The 20174-nt window shown below is 42.9% G+C and overlaps 1 protein-coding gene across 1 annotated transcript; it reads right to left on the bottom strand.

Annotated features, from left to right (window-relative positions):
• Positions 1-665: 665 nt before the first annotated feature.
• Positions 666-17800, bottom strand: tes (testis derived transcript (3 LIM domains)). Its single transcript, XM_011472879.4, has 7 exons — positions 17636-17800; positions 9269-9354; positions 7021-7465; positions 4910-5449; positions 2456-2671; positions 2219-2377; positions 666-1564 (listed from the first exon to the last, which is right to left on the bottom strand). The coding sequence occupies exons 1-7, from the start codon at positions 17660-17662 to the stop codon at positions 1373-1375; spliced, it is 1665 nt and encodes a 554-aa protein (XP_011471181.1). The 5' UTR covers positions 17663-17800; the 3' UTR covers positions 666-1372.
• Positions 17801-20174: the final 2374 nt, after the last annotated feature.

Raw genomic sequence — 20174 nt, 5'->3', positions numbered from 1 at the left:
ACATTTCGTGTAGGCCACCTGGGTGCCCCATACAGGTTTGACCATTTTCACCTGCAGACAGCCAGTATCCACCCGGAAGGGCAGTTGTGACTAAGGCATAACTGTCTGTGCTGTTGTACGAGTCAGCTCCAGGTCTACAAAGTTTAAAATCACATTTTGAATTGAATCCAACGTCGAGGCATATGGCTCTGAAGTTCACATGGTTTTAATGGATAGTCTGTCATAATAATACTAGTCTGCCCTGGATTTATGTCAAGTATTCTCGGAGTGTAAGCATCACATCTTTTAGGAATATCAGCTCCATCACTAAAAAGCCTCTCTCTCCTAGAAACTTTATTTAGACATTTTTAAACAAAATCTGGGAGCTGGACGGGAGAGCTGAACATATAAGGCAACTTTCAACAATGATGAACATTCTCATTTCACTGCTATGACATATTTACTGGAATTTTTTATTCATAATACAATATTTGATTCATATAATATAATACTCATGGAAATGGGATGTAACTTTAAACCTGTTTTTTCCCAGTGCCAAAATATCTTAGAACTGTGCTAAAGCAGGTGCAAACTGCTAATAATTTGTAGTTATCTTTTTTACTCTTTTCTTAAAATCCAAAACACAAAACAAAAGGCATGAACAGAAGAGTCATGAGGCTTCCATCTTAGTTTGCAGAGTTTTCTTTATTCCCATGGAGACAAAAAGTCAAAGGTGAGTTCCATTAGACTTCTCTGCTTATCTGGAACGTTCCACTGAACGAATACAAGGAATTGGTTGAGTTACAAACATTTGAAAAGCCATTTACATGTCTGCCTTTTTTGTACTATTCATGACCTGGAAGCTTTTGTTCATAAAGCATCTACGTTTTCAGTCATATGTTCTTTAAGAAACTTGAAGGACTAAACCTCAGATCAGTAGCGCATTGAGCAGCGGAGAAACTATCCACTACAGCAGGAAACATCCGGTGAACAATGAAGCAGGTTTTTACACCTGGTCCCACAATCAGTGCAGAAAAGATCCAACTGGTTAACTAGTTTTCCATATGAAAAGTTCCTCAATTTAAAGACCTCATCATAAATTCCATATAAAAAAATCAGGTGGTGGTTTTGTGATTGGAGCGAACCCTGATGGATACTCCTCCAGTGTCTGTGTCATAAAGACGTTCCTAAAAAATAAACAGGAGGCGATTCTGGTGAGAATTTCCCAAAACTCCACTAAACAGACACAGGTTGAACCAAAAATTACACAAATGATGCAACAAAGAAGGAGGACGCCCCTTAAACCCCAATAGCAGTAGAACCTCTTCCTCAGTGTAGGTCTCATACAGTGAAAACCATCTTCTGGTCTGGTTTTTCTGGACGGTCTGGAGCTCTAGTTCAGGATTTTCTTCTTGCATTCCACAGAGCAGAAGACAAAACTCTGCACCACCATGAAGCGCTGGCCGATCAGACTCTTGCTGCAGCCAGAGCACTTGAAGCACCGCGGTTCTGCGTGCCAGTGGAGAGCATCGTAAGAAACTCTCTGAGCTTCAGGGTCCACTGCATTCTGGCAGGATGAGCATTTCTGTGCAGAGGAACGACAGGATCAGGTCAGATCAGATCCATGTTTATACTGGACTCTGTCAGAGACATTTAAATTGACATGAACATGTTCATAAAATCAGAAAGTGGAATTTAAAAGAAGTGTTGATGTTTATGAGAGTAGGTATGAAGGTTTTTGACTTTACTAAAGACTAAGACGGAAAAAACACAAAAAACATTCTAGAAACATCTTTCATGGAGTCTTTTCCTTAACCCTTTGACGTTCTTTAGAATATCCCAAAACTCTTTAACCATTGAAACAATTAATGTAATTCCAATTCCATCGCAGAGAAAAACAGCATTACGCCGTTATTCAAGACTTTGTTAGGAATGTGTGGCGTAATTTGCTCTGAATCGGCAGAAAGCCAATCTGAAAAGCTGCTTTTCATCGCATCAGAATCTGTTGATTCCTGTTGATCGCATATTTGATTGAAAAGTTGTCATGTGTCAAAGAGCAATACCCTAACCCCCCTTACATTATCTGAACAAGTCTTTATCAATGTGTTTTCCTTTATTCATTTACTGCATACAAAATACTAGACAACAAACCAAAAAATGAATAAATAAAATACGCAGAGAGAAGACAAATGTATGATCTTGAGAACAGCTTGTTCTCCAATCAGAGAAAGCGACTCACCACAGCGTAGTTCTTCATGTAGCAGGGCCTGCAGATGGGTTTGTCATTTTCCATCACATACGTTTCTCCAGCCAAGATGCAGTCACAGTCAAAGCAGCAGAAATGCTTCAGGTGCCAGTTCTGTCCCTCCGCTTGGGTGTACTCATTACTGAAGATCAGCTGGGAAAAGCGGGTACAAGAATGTTTCCTCATGTCATCCACTGTGCAGAGACATTCAAGAGGAGGTAAAGCCATTACCTCATCACAGCCGGCACAGCGGGGCTTCTCGCTGTCTCCATAATGGCGTCCACAGTACATGTTGCCTTTCTTCCAGAAGTAGATCATGTCCACAAGCAGTTCGTGGCAGGTACAGCACACAAAGCATGCGGGGTGCCACAGTTTGTCGTAGCCGGCCCGCTCGGCGTAGACGGCCGGCTCGCCCTGCTGCATGGGCTGCTTGCAATGATGGCATGACTGGGAAGGACATACGGGACAAGATGACTGCAGAATTCAGCTTTTCAAAGGAACTGTTCCTGTTTGGACTTGGTCTGCATGTTTTGATGCTTGTTGTCCATGAAATTCTAGTTTGGTTATTGTCTACTAGGGGTGTAGCGGTACACGTATTTGTACGGAACCGTTTCGGTACAGCAATTTCGGTTCAGTTCACTTTTGTAATGTTTCGGGGGTTTTTTTGGGGAGGAGGGGGGTTCCCTCCCCCCCAAAGGCATTAACTTTGCGCCGAGGCGAAACTAATGTTAACCGTGAGTTTCCACCGAGACGCCATGTTGTCTGTGCTGAAGCCGCTGCCCGCGCGTTTGCAGGAAGGGGGGCACCGCAAGAGGGTGTTGCTCAGTTCGACGGAACGGTAATAAAAACGGTTTCCTCCAAAAGAAAGGAGACTGGTTCTTTTATCAACCCGCTCTGGAGGCTCTGAGGGTCTGAACGGGGAAGCAAACCCAGAAGGAAGATCCGCCTTTGGCCCCGGAGAAGATCTCCCCTGCATTTTCGGACCAAGGTCAGAAACGTCATCGCAGTTCAGGTTCAACAGCTATTAGGTGATGGAGGTGACAGTGAGCATGTTATTAGTATCAGCATGGCTAATGCAGATGTGAGGACAGAACTTAAGGACCCCCCCCCATCTCCCTACTGTGTGGGAACACTGGATTTGTTGTCTGCCTGAAGGGGAAGAAAATTGGACAAGTCGAATTCTGTGTGTTACACGACATTGTTACATGAAGATAGCATATGCCACAGAAACACATCTGCTAACGCACCTAAAATCACTCAACTGTATTAATCAGGTCTACAAGCAAAAAAAATGTGCAAGTTAAAATGTTTTTTTTTCAGGCCAGTGTTAAGTATCCAAAGTTTTTGGTTCCTGACAGCCAATAGTTGTATTGTTTTATATAGCAGATCACCTACATAGGTCAACTGTATTTATTGTTATATAAAAGCAATAAATGCATTTTGCAAGAACATTTCTTCTGCCTTTTTGTACCAAAAAAATATTGAAAATGTACCGAACTGAGCCCTATGAAATCCTGACCCGAACAGAACTTAAATTTTAGCGTACCGTTACATCCCTTTTGTATACCATACTTTATGCACTTTAAGGTGCGTTTATATTTATAAGCCATGATTTTTTTTAAAAACTGACACTCTGCTTTATAATCTTGATTTTTTTAATGTATGGATTAAATCTTTTTGCGTTTTCTAATGTCAAAGCAATTTTACGGAAAAACAAGGCACTCTACTCTGCCTGTTGTTCCAAACAACTTTGGGTGTTAGTGTGAATACGCTAATGTGGCTAATGTGTAGCTGTGTCACATTGTGTGTTTTTCTGCAAGTTACTACCAAGGTTTGGAGTGGGTGTAGTCAAAGAAATGTTTGTTTTAGTGATATCAGTCTGTTTTTTTTTGTACCTGTTGGAAAGGTTGGGAGTTACAGGTAAATATGCCAACACGGCTAACCTTTCTATCATGTCTAAGGTGTAGCGTGTTACAAACAAGTTCTAGAGTTGCTGTGAACACAGTTAATAAAGACTGACAGACAGACCTATCTCTGACTCTTTTGTCTCATTAATGTACCTGATGCTACGTTCACTCCCAGGCATGTGAAACGGGTTCAAAAACGCACGTTTAGCATTTAGTGTTCAGTGGTCCACTACCCCACACTAGCACATGTCCACCACCTACAGTTGGAAGAGGCTTGGTGGGAAATGTCAAAGCGGTGAAAATCTGGTGAATCTCGCACCAGGCTTTTTCTTTCATGGCTCTATTCTGATCTTTGGAAGACTTGGTGTCATAGAATTCCAGCCAAACATAAACTGCAATTATTAATTTCTCCTCACCGATGAATTTTCAAATGGTTGGCCCTTCCGTGAATTAAAAGGGACGCCATCCATATGTCTCTACTGTATCAGAGTCCCTGATTGGTCAAAGTTTGAGGTGCGTTCTATGTAGAGCCTGACAATGGTCTTAAAAACCTGCGTAGCTATAAAGGTGAGAGCGTTGAACGCAGAAGCTAAAACGCGCCTTTACATAGACCTTTCATTGGAAGTGGTGGCGTTGCAGAGAGCGATGTGAATGTATTATTAAGAGTTTGGTGTGTCTTCTGCATATAACAAGTTAAAAAATAGACCATTCATTGACAATGCGCCAATGTGCCCGATAGTCCCAAGAATATTTTTTAGAGATGAGGTAAAGTTCTTACAAAGTTCTTGAGCTCTTGTCCGCTGTTCATGGCTCCAGCAGTGGCAGTGGTACCCATGGCTCCTCCGGTGGGTCCACAGCCGGCAGACTGGCCTGCTTTAGGTCCTGACGCTGGTCCAGCTCCAGCTCCTCCACTTCTGCTTCCAGCTCCAACACTTCCAAAGTCAGAGCCGGAACCAACTCCAGCATTCACAATTCCAGGTCCAGATTCACCAACCTCACCTCCAGCATTGGCACCAAGCCCAACACCCGAGCCAGGCTTACCTCCAGCCCCGGCCATATCTCCACCCTGTCTTCCTGCCTGGACGTGAGCCATCTCTGCAGGCAGCAGGACATCTCCAACCCCAAGGGCCTCCTGTTTGTACTTGCGGACGTATTGCTGCATCTTCTTCACCTCTGCAGGGCTTAGCTCGTGGCACTTGGATGGGTCCTGGTCATGCTCAGGCAGCTGACACGCCATCTGCTGCCGGCGATAGACGGCGCCTTCAGTGCCGGCCACAGGACGCTTCTCAGGGGGGAGCAGCTGGATGTAACGTACGGCCTGAAGGAGTAAAAGAACGATGTGATTTCAGCTCTAAAGGAATAAGAGAATGTGTGAAGGACAGAGAAGAGGAGGAAAAAGGGACCAATCATAACACAGTAAGGGTAAACTGTGATGTCTTAAGCATGAAGAAAATCCAAACATGAATCTTTCAGATATAGTTATAGACCAAACAAGTGAAGCAGCAGCAGCTGTTAGCTAGTATAAAAAAATAGTTTTAATATTAAGTGTTTTTAAAAAGTCCCTTTTAGAATAAACTCTTTGCTAAGTTTTATAAATCATTCTCAAAAGTAATAAACACTTTTGCTGAAGGGAGCTTTCCCTAAAATGTGTGCAGACATTTATGCATCTAATGCTCTACGTGCACTGAGCTGCTTGCAGATGAGCTGTGCAGCCAGCCTCCTTCTTCAACCCTTTAAGTGGCAAAAACGAGCTTCAAACTAGGATAAAGTAAAAGTTTATGTCTGAAGACAGAAAAACTTTAACAGTGCTCCCCTTCCAGATCAGTTCAAACCTGCACTTCACCAAAGGTGTATGAATAATGCATCCGCTTTATGGCTAAACGGCTGAGTCAATGTGAACTTCCTGTCATGATGATAACAAAAACCTCATGTTCTTCATGGCTCTTCATGTTAGCTAATAATAAACCCAAATTAAAGCCTCCAGAATCATTGTATGGGCCACAGGCGCTACTCACCCTCACTGTGGGGGCCTTTCTGTTGGTTTTATCTCCAAAACAACTATTTTCTAGAATAATCTGCAAAAGTTAATTTTAGGATTTCCTTGGCAAAAGGAACGTTTTTTTTAAACCACGCCCACAATTCTAATAGGTTTATATCGAATGATACATCGTTTCGTTTAGCTTGAGCCAACGATTCATGTGTTACGTTTTCATAATATTAAGGCAAAAAATATGCAAGCAGCAGAGAAATGCCACTTTTGTGAACTCGTCACACTGACACCATTCAAATTCTTCAAACTTTAAAACCAGCATTTCTTTCCAAGGAGCTTCCCATTGATGCTCAAAGAGTCAGGAGGCGATAGAGAGAGAGAAATCCATAGGAGGAGGTTAAATTTAGAGCTGATACTAAAGAGTGTTAAAAAAAAAAAAATTCTAGATGGCGGCCTCTTCCCAAGGTCAAAGGTCAACAAAACTTTGGTTGTGGTAATAGACTTAATCTGGCAGTGTGTGAATGATTTTTTGTGAAGATCGCTTGAACTAAAGTTTTTTTTTCTATAATGTGGGAAAATGTGAAAATCAAGAAATTTCACACTTTGCCAGAAAATGTCCTCCAAACCCAAGTTTCTGTGGCCGTCCCATATTTATTTTAAAATTACTTTGCTTCCCGTGTTATGTTTTGGTTTTGTTAGTGCATGTTTGATACTTTTTGAGCCCTATAGGTTTTTGTGCGATTCATTTCTGATGGTTTCTCCGGCTGTGATGTCATCAGTTTTTTGTCCACTGTCCTAGTTCCTCCTAAAAAACTAGATCAGATTGTCTTTCAGGTTCCAATAAGCTGTTATCAAACAAAGCAAAGGTTTTTGTACTTTTTACTAATCTGAACTCCTACCAGATATTTGTTGGGAACCGGTGGTGCCCACTCATAGGTGACAGACTTCATCGGAGCGTCTTGGGGGACGGGCTCGACGTTGGCTTTTGTGACACTTGCAGTCAGCGGTACTTTGTCAGCCTTGACCGGTGTGACGCTGACAGGAGCGGGCTGAGGCCGAACCTGACCACTGATGGGTGAGGAACCCACAGGCGCTCCAGCGGAGGACGCCGGTCTGACTGGGTCCGAGGCGGCGGTGGGGGAGAGCCTGTAAGCAGTGGCGGGGCTGGGCAAAGTGATGGTCACCATGCTGCCCTGGTGCCCGGGGATGCCGTCCGTCTTCAGCTTGGCAATGAGGCCCGTGAACTTTGTGTCCTCGAAAAGCTTGCCGACCTTCTTGTTCTCCTCCGTGTTCATGTGCACGTCGTGCTCTGTGAGGCCACATTTGCAGTTTCGGCAAATTTTTCTGCACGAAGAAAGACAGACAGAGAGAGAGAGAGAGTGGCAGCATTGACATGTTGGTCTTTACAATGACAGACAGGGAGCCGCCATGAGATTAAAGACACTAAGGAGCAGAGCTACTGTCAATAATACTGTTAAGCATTAAAAAGTCAGGACAGCCAGAAGAAAACTACTGTCAGAGTGGGTTACCACTGGAATAAGCTCAGAGCACATTTTCTGATCTTCTGCTGAACAGCAGTGTCTAGTTTCTGTTCAGAGGCAAAGGATTTAGGTGTTTACAGAAAATGTTTAAATTGGCTTTCTTGCCTTTTTTACTCAAGTAAATGTGATGCAAGCTCCAAAAAGTAGAGTCATTGAGTAGAATCCTCACTAAACCTGGGCTGCAGCAGCAGCTTTAACATGCCTCAACACAGACCCCTTAGATTTACATTTGACGCTTTCCTGGCTGCAGTCTCAACATGCCGTTAGATCACAAATCTTCTCCTTTACTTTTCAGCATATCCCTTCAGGGCTCGCCAGCTTCTCCTGGTTTCACACAGGTGGTTTGGCAGAGATTTTCACGCCGGACGCCCTTCCTGACACAACGCTGTATTTTCTCCAGGCTGGGGACCGCCACAGGGTAAACCAGACAGACTTGGTTCTCCTATATAGTGAAGCAGTAGCATGAAGGGCCTTGGCCCAAGAATCCACATTGGGTGAAGCTCATTGCACCCCCTGGGACTCAAACGCTGCTTTCCCATGTGCCACTCCTACACTCCAACTGATTTTATGCCGTTAGATTTACAGGCATGCTAGAAAATAGACGTACATTCGCAATTATTTTCAAACTATTGACTGATTTATCACCAAAAGCACAAGCTTAGCCTGAGAAATCCACAGGAAAAAACTGCTTTCCCTTCAACTGAATAAAGACGGGACAGACAGACAGACAGAGTCTCTAGTGAACAACATGAGCTGTGGACGACAACTAGAGGTAAGATCTTAAACCCGAGCCCAAGTCAGAACCCGACCCGGCCCGAAATTCAAGTGTGTGCTTTCATTCAATTCAATGTTCTAAGTTGCAACAAAAAGAAACGGCTAAGATGTTTCTGCCTGAACGGAGCTGGCAGCAGCATTTTAACGCCTCATTTTTCTGATCTTCTCAGCATTTCCTAATGTTCCTGCTGTGCTAGTGCTGACAAACGGTGGCTAGTTTTCCTGAAGACCACAAAACCACTGTGGTCACAGTCTCTTAACTGTGAAATCCACCCAGCCAACACTTGAATATCTTTCTTAAAGCCTTAAGCTACACTCGCACCACTCGCTCTCTGCTTCCGCGTACTAAACTACTACGTTCACATGTAGCCACGCACATTTTGAAGATCATTTTCAGGCTCTGTGTCCAAAAGGCGCAGCCATTTCAGTACGTTGTCCTTGCATTGCTAAGATTTCTGCCTATTGAAGTGTTATAAAAAAAAGAAGCCAGAGGACACTCCAACTCGTTTGGCATTACTGAAGGCGTGGCAGCGATCGTCTTGACTAAATGTTTAGGGAGACAAAACCAAAAGAAACCATGCCTCCCTCCGGTAAGTGCCGTTGAATTCTGGGGGATTTCAACTCTCCTGTGTGATAAAATGTGAAAAAAATGTGTTCTTCCTCTGCTGAACAACTAAACATATGTATGTGTTGACAGGAAAAACAGTTTTGTCATTATGTGGTGATATAATCAGTCATAGATTTACTTCTTTGACAGCTGTTGAAACAAACGCTTCATTTCCGCTTGGAATGAGTGAAAATTGTGAGCTAACTGGAACAGAAAGGAACAAACCTCCAGAAATGCAGCTCGAAGCCCTCACACTTGTCCTTGCATTTCAAACAAGCGGCTCCCGCTCCAAACTCGTGGCCAAGGGACATCTGTGGGAGATACATGCAGAAGACCACAGCATCAATGATGGATTTCTAAACTAAACTTCCTAAGATGTCAGTGGTGAATAGTCCTTGCTTTAAGGCCCGACGCGCTTTACAGTCCCATTCACCCATGCACACACACATTCACACACTGATGGTGGCTCTGCTGCCTAACACTGACAGCAATCTAGAAACATCAGGAGCAAAGTGGTGTTCAGTGTCTTGCTAAAGCACACTTTATTTAGGAAGACACTGCCAGCAGGCAAGGCAGGAACCAAACCTGCAGTCTATTGATTAAAGGTTGACCGTCCTCAAATCTCCAGACGGTTTTTCACTGGCAAAATAAAAAAAAAAAAAAAATCACAGAAGTGATTTTCACTGACTGAAAGGTAAGGATCATAATTGTAATTATATCTATATATCTATATCTATATATAGATATAGATCTATATATCTATATATCTCCTTCTCTCTATATATACCTCTCTATCTATCTATCTATCTATCTATCTATCTATCTATCTATCTATCTATCTATCTATCTATCTATCTATCTATAACTAGGGCTGCACGATATGAAGAAAACTTGCGATATGCGATATGAGGGATTAATATTGCCATAACGATATCATTTGCGTTATATAAACAAATAGCAAAACAACCAAAAAACATCATTCCCATTTTATTGCAACAGTTTAAGAATTGAACTCCAAATGACCCTCGTTGACATAGGAGGGAACATCTAACGTAAAAGGGCTCCATCTCGATTCGTTTAATAATTTAAGCTGCCATAAGATTGTTTTAGCACATTTAAGGTAACCATTTATTGCAATTTTTGCTGTGTTTTGCGATATGCATATTGCACAGCTTGATCTTGCGATAACGATACATTTGAGGTATATTGTGCAGGCCTATCTAAAACTATATCGATCGATCGATATAGTTATGAAACTGACAACTGACAACTGACAGTGTGCTCAGTGAATGTCTCAGGCAATGGAAGGCAGAGGATACAGTGCTGGAGGACAGATCCTCATGGGAGGACAAACCCCTGCATGGGATGTACCACCGGACCATAACTGAAGTGGCTGATATCAAGAAGTCCTATCAATGGCTTGAAAGGGCTGGCCTACAGGACAGCACTGAAGCACTCATCCTGGCAGCTCAGCAACAAGCCCTGAGCACCAGAGCCATAGAGGCTCAGATCTACCACACCAGACAAGATCCAAGGTGTAGATCTACCACACCAGACAAGACCCAAGGTGTAGATCTACCACACCAGACAAGATCCAAGGTGTAGATCTACCACACCAGACAAGATCCAAGGTGTAGATCTACCACACCAGACAAGACCCAAGGTGTAGATCTACCACACCAGACAAGACCAGAGCCACAATAAAGTGGCTGTAATAATATACAGGAACATGTGTACAGAATATGAACTGGAAACAGCAGACATTTTTATTCAGTCTGTCGCTAACAAGCAAACACACACTTTTCTATCTGTAAAGGCCTTGTGTAATTCGACTGCATCTTCATTTGAGCCTTTAAGTCCCTCTCCCATCATCTTTTGATTTGTTGTAAAAATCGTTCCCAGCTGTCTTTTAATAATGATGATTCAGTTTTTAGCAAAAATCAAACAACCTGTTTTTTTCTAGGACATAGTTTCTGCAGAGCAACAGGAGTTCATTAGAAACTCACCTCCTGGTTGTAGGCGGGATCGTTGGCACAGAGCCATTTTCTAACATTTTTTTGTCTGCTCCTGATTTGTACAAATTTGAGTAAAGAACTACTCAGAAGCCACATTTTAAGCTTAATTTTATTTATTATATGTCCTCCATCATTAATAAAATATTCCAAGAACATGTTCCAAAACACAATTGTCATCAGAGTGAAATCACAGTGAAATCTTTGTCTATCAAAACTGTATTGATCATAAAAAAAAAAAAATTACACTTCATTTACACACACAGGCTTTTCTGAACTGCTTTTCATATAAAAGGAACTTTTCCTCTCATCAGGTTTGAATGTTTGTACTTCTAACAGAGAATATTTCTGATTTCTGAACCAGTTCTTCAAAAAGGATTAGAACTTTTCTTCCTTTCATATCCTTTTATCCTCAACATCTGCCTTCTTTTTAACCATCAATGGAGAACTTCATGACTGGGACGATATATGGTCAATAAGCCCTTTCAATATGCCCTAAAGCATCGTGGGATTCCAGGAGGCTGTCAACAGTCCAGCTGAGGAATGTAGACCACGCCCCCTTACAGCATCAGTGGTTCTCCCAGCACAAGCTGAGTCTCCAAAGATGATCCTCTTTTGAGAAACGTGGAAGAGAACAAGACTGAACGGCTCCAGGATGACGTCATGTCTCTATTTACAATTGTATGACAAAGATTGTCTTTGAACAAATGATGTGTCATTTGTCTCCACAGAATTCCATTTCACTAATAACACCTGCAGGAACAGCAACGGGGGTCTACACCAGCAACGGGGGTCTACACCAGCAATGGGGGTCTACACCACAGCAGTGAGGCTGCAATGATGGACCCCAGCCGTCCCAGCAAGGGTGAGCCCCACGGCAACAACCACAGACAGCCGGTAAACCTTGGCACAAATGATCCAACGCAGGGGTCGGGAACCTTTTTGGCCAAGAGAGCCACAAATGCCACATATTTTGAAATGTAATTTCGAAAGAGCCATACAATAATGTAGTGTCCCTTCCCCACACTGAGGCACGGAGACTTAACCTCTTTTAAAGTTCTTTATTCCGATTACTGCAGACCGCAACAAACGCCGTTCAATTAATTCAGCAACTCCTGAATCTCTCCCGCCGAGACGACACGAGAGCGCGTCTCCCAACTTTATATTCCCCTGCTCCCGCTGCAGCCCTCCCATTTCCCTTATTCGGCCCATAGCTGAACCCCATTGGTCCAAACTACCTAACAACAGGCTGAGCGACAGAACTGAGAGCCAATCAGATCTCTGCTTGACGCGTTCAATGAACTCCAGAACTTTTAACGCGGCCCAACAGCCATCCAACTCAGTCCGCGACAATTTGTTTAAAACTAAATATACAAGTGAATGTGTGCATTTGATTTAATTTCAACATTTTTAAAGTACAATAAGTCTGTGGATTCTTTTTAATAACATTGTTATTCTGTTGCTAATAAATGATGAGTATTTCTCGTGGTAGTTTTGCTGATGGTCTAGTCTGGTTGATCCGTGGTGAGTTTCTGCTTCGTTCAGGCGTTGAGACTTTAAACGTCATCGTAGGTCTGAATGTTCTGTAGATGTGACAAAGACTGCTCACATGCAGACGGGGAGCCAAACACACACTCACACGCCGCAGTGAGTGACGGGAAGCGGGTTTTACGTTTTTACAATCCCTGCGCGATTCACCTGCTGCCTGTCCCCACAACCCCTCAGCCCCACCCCCTGCTTTCTTCCTCACACATCCCGTCCCCGCATCTGCGCGCTCTTTCTCAGAGACGGGAGCACGCAGTTTTAGGCACGTCAATTCACAAGTTTCCAGCTGGTACAAACTCTGTGAAATAATAGATAATTGTAAACTGATAGCGCTGGCGCAGATTTCTCTCTCTAAGCACCGCTACTACTGCGCGCCTCTAGCATCGCATCGCGCCCGAGAAGGACTGGACTAATGATAAAAAAAAAAGTATAATTAAAGATTTGTCTGCGAGCCACATGTGACCATCAAAAGAGCCATATATGGCTCGCGAGCCATAGGTTCCCGACCCCTGATCCAACGGGACAGAAGGAAGTTCAAATTGGGTACATAAAATGTATTTAAATACATATAATAAATAGTAATACAAAATAAAAGGTGAGATTGTCAAAAAGCTGTAATAAAAAGGTGGGTCTCTTCTTAAAAATCTCTACAGTCTATGCGGCCCTCAGGTTCTCTGGGTTTAAAAGATCATTAAGGTAAGACCATTACATTTATAAACCACTACAAAACCAGCACAGTGGCCTTGTGGTAGAGTGTCCGCCCTGTGGCTGGAAGGTCGTGAGTTCAAATCCAGGCCAAGTCATACCAAAGACTCTAAAAAATGTGACCCAATGCCTGACACTCAACATTAGGGGGTTGGATTGGGGGTTTAAATCACCAAATGGATCCCAAGCGGTGTGCGTGTCTGCAGCTCACCGCCTCCCCAGGGGATGGGACAAATGTGGAGGGCAAATTTCACACACCTACGTATGTGACAGATAATGGGACATTAACTTTAGCAAAAGTTAAAGTCAACCCTAAACACACAGGGAATCGGTGTAATGTGTTCCCGCCCCCTGGTTCCCGTCAGAATTCATACCACTGAGTTCTGTAACAATTATACATTTGAAACAGTTTCTCTGGGTAAACCAGTGAGCAGGGCATTACAACAATCTAACCTACTAAAAGTAAGCGCATGAAACAGCACCTCTGTGCTGGCAAGAGAGAAGAACGAGCGGACTTTGGCCATACTGTTAACTACATTTTTAAAAGGTGGGATACATTTTATGTCTTACTCAGAGAGAAGGTTTAAAACTCTGAAGCTTTGGTAAAATCATCTGTCCTGGTTGCGCTGTAAGACGTTCTCTACTATTCATGACTTCATGTATAAAATGTAGTGTAAAAGAACATTAATAGGTTCTAGGTCAGCAGAAGTCACCCCGATGTAAAGCTGTGTGTCATCAGCGTAGCTTTGAAAGTCAACTACTTGTCTTCTGATTACCTCCCCAGAAGGTAACAATTAAAAAGGTATCAGGCCTAAAATGGATTGTTGGGGAAGTCCACACATGATTCTATGGGTTCTTGAGGAGCATATATCCATAAATGTGTCGATCTGAGAGAAAGGAGTAAAACTCTTCAGAACAATTCTTGAGAGGCCCGCTGGACACCTCAGTCTGTCTAATAAAGTTAACTAGACTTACAAGCTCTGACTCAAAGGCCGCATTCACACTGCATGGTTCAAGTGACCCAATTCCGATTTTTTCCTCTCATGTGGCACAGATCGGATATGACAGGTGAGCGTGTAAGCAGGACAAAAGCGCATGGATTCGAATTTTCTCAGATCGGATACAGGCCTCACTCATATGTGGAAATAAATCTGAAACGAATCGGATAAGTGCATTTGCATGTGCCATGTAAGCAGACAAATCGGATATTCACCAGTAAATGCGAGTCGTACGTCAGTGACATCAACTCAGGACACCACCAACTGAGATCACATGACTTATTAAGGTGCTTTTGTGCGCTGATTTTGCCCTCAACGTGTTACCTTTCAGCCTCAGGCTTCAGACCGTGGTCGGGAACCGCTGTTATTTCTGGTCCGGTCCCGGTCGGGACGCAAACGGTAACTAATCAAGCGGGACACCGTTGCTATGGAACAGGCTAGAAGCCGGTTATATCTTTGCGGAGTGTGGGCGTGTATGATGGCGACCTCGCGTGCTGTGTGTGTGTGTGTGTGTGTGTGCGTGCGTGTGTGTGTGTGTGTGAGAAGAGGAGAGGGGGTGTGACCGCGGAGCGGGGGAGTGTCGGAGAACCGTAAATTAAGAAGGTGTTTCCCCCAAAAGTTTTGGAGTCTTTCTTAACCCACTCTGGAGGCTGAGGGTTCAGAGCAGGAAAATGAAACCCCGAAGGAGAATCTGCCTTTGGCCCTGGAGAAAATCTTCCGTGCGTTTCTGACCACGGTCGGTAAAAGAGAAGTCATCGCGCAGGAAAGGTTCAGCACTTGGATCAAACTGTTCGTACAGCACAACGTCTGCAAACACTTCCTCATTCAAAACTCAGAGAGAGCCGAGCAGCCCTCCTTTTTCCTCTCCCCTCTGGAGCGCCCAAGGTTGCCTCCATGACAACCGCAGTCACAAAAGTCAGAAGGAGGACCGCGGAATGCGGAAATGCTGCTACGTAGTCCACAGAATGACTGCGTTTAATAGTTTCAGCATTGTAAAGTGTAAATGCAAAAATCGGATACGGGTCACTTTTAAAAGAGGATGTAAGCGGGTCGTCAAAAAAATCAGATTTAGTCAGAAAATCGGAAATGGGCATCAAGACCTGCAGTGTAAATGCAGCCAAAGAATCCATGAAATGCTTTAAGATTGTGAAAGACAGGTTGTGGCGTTTACTTGGGATAAAACTCGACTAAGCATCTTCACATCAACCAGGACAACACTCCCCAGTGTTTCCTCGGTGAGAACAATGCTGGTGATCTGCTGAAAGGCAGAGGAAAGACTGGATCTCATTATAGGATAGATTTAACTCCTGCACATGCAGCATTTAGATGATGGCATGAAGGACTTATTGAATTCTGTTTGTTCAAAAAAATCAATAGTTTTAAAAAGAAAGTTGGGGTTACCTTTATTTACTTTTAATTTTAGCAAAGTGTTCTTGGCCGTTTACTGAGCTGTCTGAGATTATGAGTCTTTTTTTTAAATATTTCCTGAGTTGTTAGTAATTTTATTGTCTTATCTCCTCTCCTGCATCTCTTTTTCAGACACTTTATGTCATTGTTGTTCCACGACATGTAGTGCAAGATGCAAAATAAACTATGACTGCAGCAAGTTCTAGACGTCTACTTGCAAAAGACAAAGAGGAAAACTGTTTCTGTCACAGTTTTTTTAAGTTTGTTTGAAGGAGTGTTTGTCCCTGCCCCTCAACCCCATACGACCCCTTCATTTTCAGAAACTCGGGACGTCCCGTCCTTTGACCATAGGGCCATTCATTATATGCTATCAAACTAAAAACACCTTTAATTTGATGCTACTGCACATCTGTTCAGCATTAACTCTAGGCTCCAATTTCTGCTCTGCTGACAGATTGTCTGGGGTTTGCGTCTCTTCTCATTCAGGCGCTGAGGAATGAGTTCTTATTCTGACAACCTCAATTTGGTGAAAAGAACTTTCTGCTTTAAATAGAAACTTCTTCACAGTTTTACCATCAGTTATGACTTCCATCAGGCACAGCAGGGAGATGCAGTCCAAAAGCAGGAGGTCAAGACACAGAGGTGACTCTGGTTCAATGAGTCATCGATGAGTCAGAGTGTAGCACAAACCTCTGTAGCTTCTGTGATCTTCTAATTATGATTTTGCTGTTTTTAGCCAAAATCTTAAAACCTGTTGTTTTCTAGGACATAGTTTCTGCAGAGTGGTAGTAGAAATTCACCTCTGAGGTGTGGGCGGGCTGCCACTTCCCGTCATCCTTCCACTAGCTTACAGCCCCAACCTAACATTAGCAGTGCAACAAAAATGCTGAGCAGTATAGCAACCATCCAGCCGTCCAGTTTAGATCCAGATTCCAGCTCAGACCAGGAAAACAAAAACGTTCATGGATCTATTTGTCTGACAGTGGATGATCAGAATGGAGCAGAGCAGGAAGCTTAAGGCCTGCTTTTGTAGTTTTTATGTCACAACTACAAGCTTTTTCAAATGGCTTTTTTTTTCCATCTGCTCCCGATTCACAATGGTTTGAATAAAAAAATACTCAGAAATGCTATTTTTTACTATAATTTTCTTCAAATATGTCTTCTAACATGAGGAACACAATGCTACAAGAACACAATAAAAACACCAAACACACTCTTTTCATCACAGTGGGATTTTAAACTCAAACACAAAGAAGCACATAAAGCAGACTAGGCTTTCTTTGTGTGAGAAGGTCAAAACATCTGGCTGCCAGCTGACTGAGGAACACATGACGCAGATGGGAGTCTGAGCTAACCAGCTGCTCTCCACTCAGGATATTTACCAAAACAACAATGACAGCACGTGCTATCCTCCTTTTCATGTATTGTTCCATTACTGCCTGTGCTGGGTGCAAAGCCCAGTTTCCCCTCATTATCACACTCCCACCGCAGGCTGATCCCTGCAGGTCTGTACAGGCCAAGAACCTCAGAGGAAAGTGCCTGCAGCTGGTTCATGAGCCAGAACTGCACCCAGACTGGACCGGATCAGGAAAACACACAGCTGTAAACACTAAACCCCTGCTTTGATGCAGCATGACCCCCTCGACCCCCTCAGCTGGGGCGGCTCCCAGCTGCTTCTGCTGAAACTGGAAGTGGAGAAAGAAGCGGGAAGAAGCCGCGAGGCTCAGGCGGATAAACCGACGGAATGTCGGTTAAAAGCTCTTCTGCGTTTACGTCTTCACTTTGACAAACTCCGAGTTCACATGTGACCCGGAAAGGACGGTGGCTGCTCGCGTCGCGCGGCTCTCCGTGCGTGGGCACCTGCCCCACGCCGGGAACCCCCTTCGTCCCTCAAACCGGATGTGAGCGCTAAAGGCTAAACTCACCTTCTTCACTTCCTTCTCGATGTCCATCTCTGCGTCTGTCACAGTTCCTCCGAGCCGTCCCGAACCCCGCCACGGACAGACAAAAAAGAAAGACAGAAAAAGCTCCTGAGTTCCTGCCGGAGGTCCCGACTCCTCCACGTTTGTCAAGTTACAAAATAAAACAGCCTCCCTCCTTCAGCCCTTCAAAATAAAATACCCACCTGGTGTGCTGATGCAGGCAGAACAAGCAAACACAACATGTTAGAAAGAAAAGTTAAGGTTGAGTACAGGGATCTGCAACCTTTAACGTTAAAAGAACCGTTTCAGCCACGTTCTCACTGACTAAAACCAAGAGCTGCAAAGTGGAAAAATACACCTGTTAAAGACCCATTCCTAAGAAAATTGGGTTTTCTCTGTTTTTAACATGTTCTGGTAGTTTTTGAATATTTACTCAAATGTAAAAGAAAAAACCTTTGAAAAATATCGTATGTGACAGAAGAATACGCTGGGCGGCCCACAAGCTTCGTGCTCTGCTCCATTCTGATGCATCCCTCAGACAAATAGACCCATGAACGTCTTTGTTTTCCTGGTCTGAGCTGGAATCTGGATAAGAACTGTACTGTATAGCTCTGATACTGATCCCCGTTTTGTCACGAGAGTGTAAACAGATAAACAACTACAGTGATAGCATGTTTTAATTTATTTTACTTTTGAAACCAGCATAGTGGATTTATTTTTAAATCAAATACATCCTGTATCAAATTAGACAAAGATCTACTGTAGCAGATTTACAGATTCAGATTTAAAGTTCAGATATTCCAGAAAGCCATGTCAAACATGACATTTTCTATCAATATGACTTTTGCCTGCAGTCAGTCTTTTTTTCCATCTACTATCAATTATCTACACGTCAACATTGTTGTAGAAGTTTAAAATCTATGCTGCCATTAAATAACAACAGAGCTTTGCCTGTGAACAGCAGCTAGACACTGCTAGCAGAAGATCAGAATATGAGCTTATGTGCATGGACATGCACATCATTTTCCTCAGTTATCTGACGTGTTAAAAATATCAAAATGCATGACAATTTCGAAGAAATTAACCAAAACCACAAACACATTATCTATGTACATTTATAGCATTTTCCTCTAAAGGTAAAGAGCCACAATGGAAGGATAAAATGGGGATTATGAGTCTCAGGCTGCAGACCCCCGGAGTAGGACATCTGTGTTGAGCAAGTTCATTGATATGAATTATTTATAAGATAAATAATTTGTTCAAAACCAGAAATTGTTATTGTGTGAATACATTGTTGGGCACAATGAAGGTCCTGGTTCAAATCTGGGTTCTTTTGTGGAGTTAGCGTGTTCTCCTCCTGCATGTGTGGGCTTTCTCCAGGCAGTCCAGCTTCCTCCCACAGTCCACAAACAGGTCCATTGGAGTAATGAAGTGTTTAGAGGGCTGGGATGGGCTCCAGCAACCCCCTGATCCTGCACAGGAATACGCTGGTAAAGGAAATAGATTGTTGTTGCAATGCTGTTACACTGAATAGAACTGCCTTTTATTTGTTTTCCTTTTTAATGTTACTTTGAAAGCTAACTTCTAAGCAGACCGTATCTTTTTCTCCAGCTTGACACATTCATGAGTGTGATCTCTTTCTCCTTGATAAATTGGGGCTAGAACTCTTGAATAGAGTTTAGTCACTAAGCAAACAGAGGACATGACAGCATTTTGCTGGTTGCAACCTGGTTCTGTACATTTATTACTGTGGTTATTTCAATGGTTTTTGTTTTCAAAAAACATCGTTTTGTTGTTTTCGTCATTATGTCAAAGGTGCTGATTGTGGATTCGTCTGGAATTGTTGTCCAACTGCAGCAGATTTGTCACAGTAACAGAAAAAAAGCCAGCTTCCTGTCAGAACTGCAGCTGATCCTTTTAAAGGAAATGACACAATCACACCCAGCAGCTCGTGTCTCTTATCAAACAGAGTGTCATCTATGTGAGTGCACACAGTTTTATCAGCAGCCTATCCCATGGATGGAAAATCTGACCTGTCCTTTCTTTAGCCAGTACTTCCAGGAAGAAATTCTGTTCTAACCCATGGACTTAGCATATCTGCTGTAGCAACATTTAATTTTATGAAAACATAGAAAAATGCTCAGAAAAAATGACACTAATGTAAAACCACACAGCCCCTGAAGGGATATCACAGGAAAAAACAAAAAACTGGTTTCTTGTGTGCAATAGATATAAAAAAAAATAACCGGTGTCATTTCTCCTCTGACACTTGAGCTTTGTACTTGCAAATTAAATATTTTTTGGGCACTTTTATTTACAGTACTTATATTAAAGGTCAGCAACAGCACTCCATACCTCTATAACACTGAAAAATATGCCAGAAAAAGTAGATATTTAAAAAAAAATGTATATATAGATATATGTTGTCTGCATGTGTCTGGCTAATGGACTAACAGGCTAGGTGGTAGACTACATTTGCCACAAGAACAGGCAGTCGGCTGGTTCCAAATGCAGCAGGTTTATTAGCTCAGCTAAAAGCCCA

The sequence above is a fragment of the Oryzias latipes genome, chromosome 6, assembly GCF_053564925.1.
Source record: "Oryzias latipes strain Hd-rR chromosome 6, Olatipes_Hd-rR_3.1".
Taxonomy (NCBI): domain Eukaryota; kingdom Metazoa; phylum Chordata; class Actinopteri; order Beloniformes; family Adrianichthyidae; genus Oryzias; species Oryzias latipes.
This window is presented reverse-complemented; position numbering and strand designations above follow the sequence as displayed.

Excerpts from the sequence above, each read along its gene's own strand:
- tes (XM_011472879.4), bottom strand. The coding sequence starts at position 17,662 with ATGGACATCGAGAAGGAAGTGAAGAAG. Across the intron at positions 9,355-17,635 it reads TCGAGAAGGAAGTGAAGAAG|ATGTCCCTTGGCCACGAGTT; the intron begins GTGAGTTTAGCC and ends TATCTCCCACAG. Across the intron at positions 2,378-2,455 it reads GCTGTGCCGGCTGTGATGAG|CTGATCTTCAGTAATGAGTA; the intron begins GTAATGGCTTTA and ends CGCTTTTCCCAG.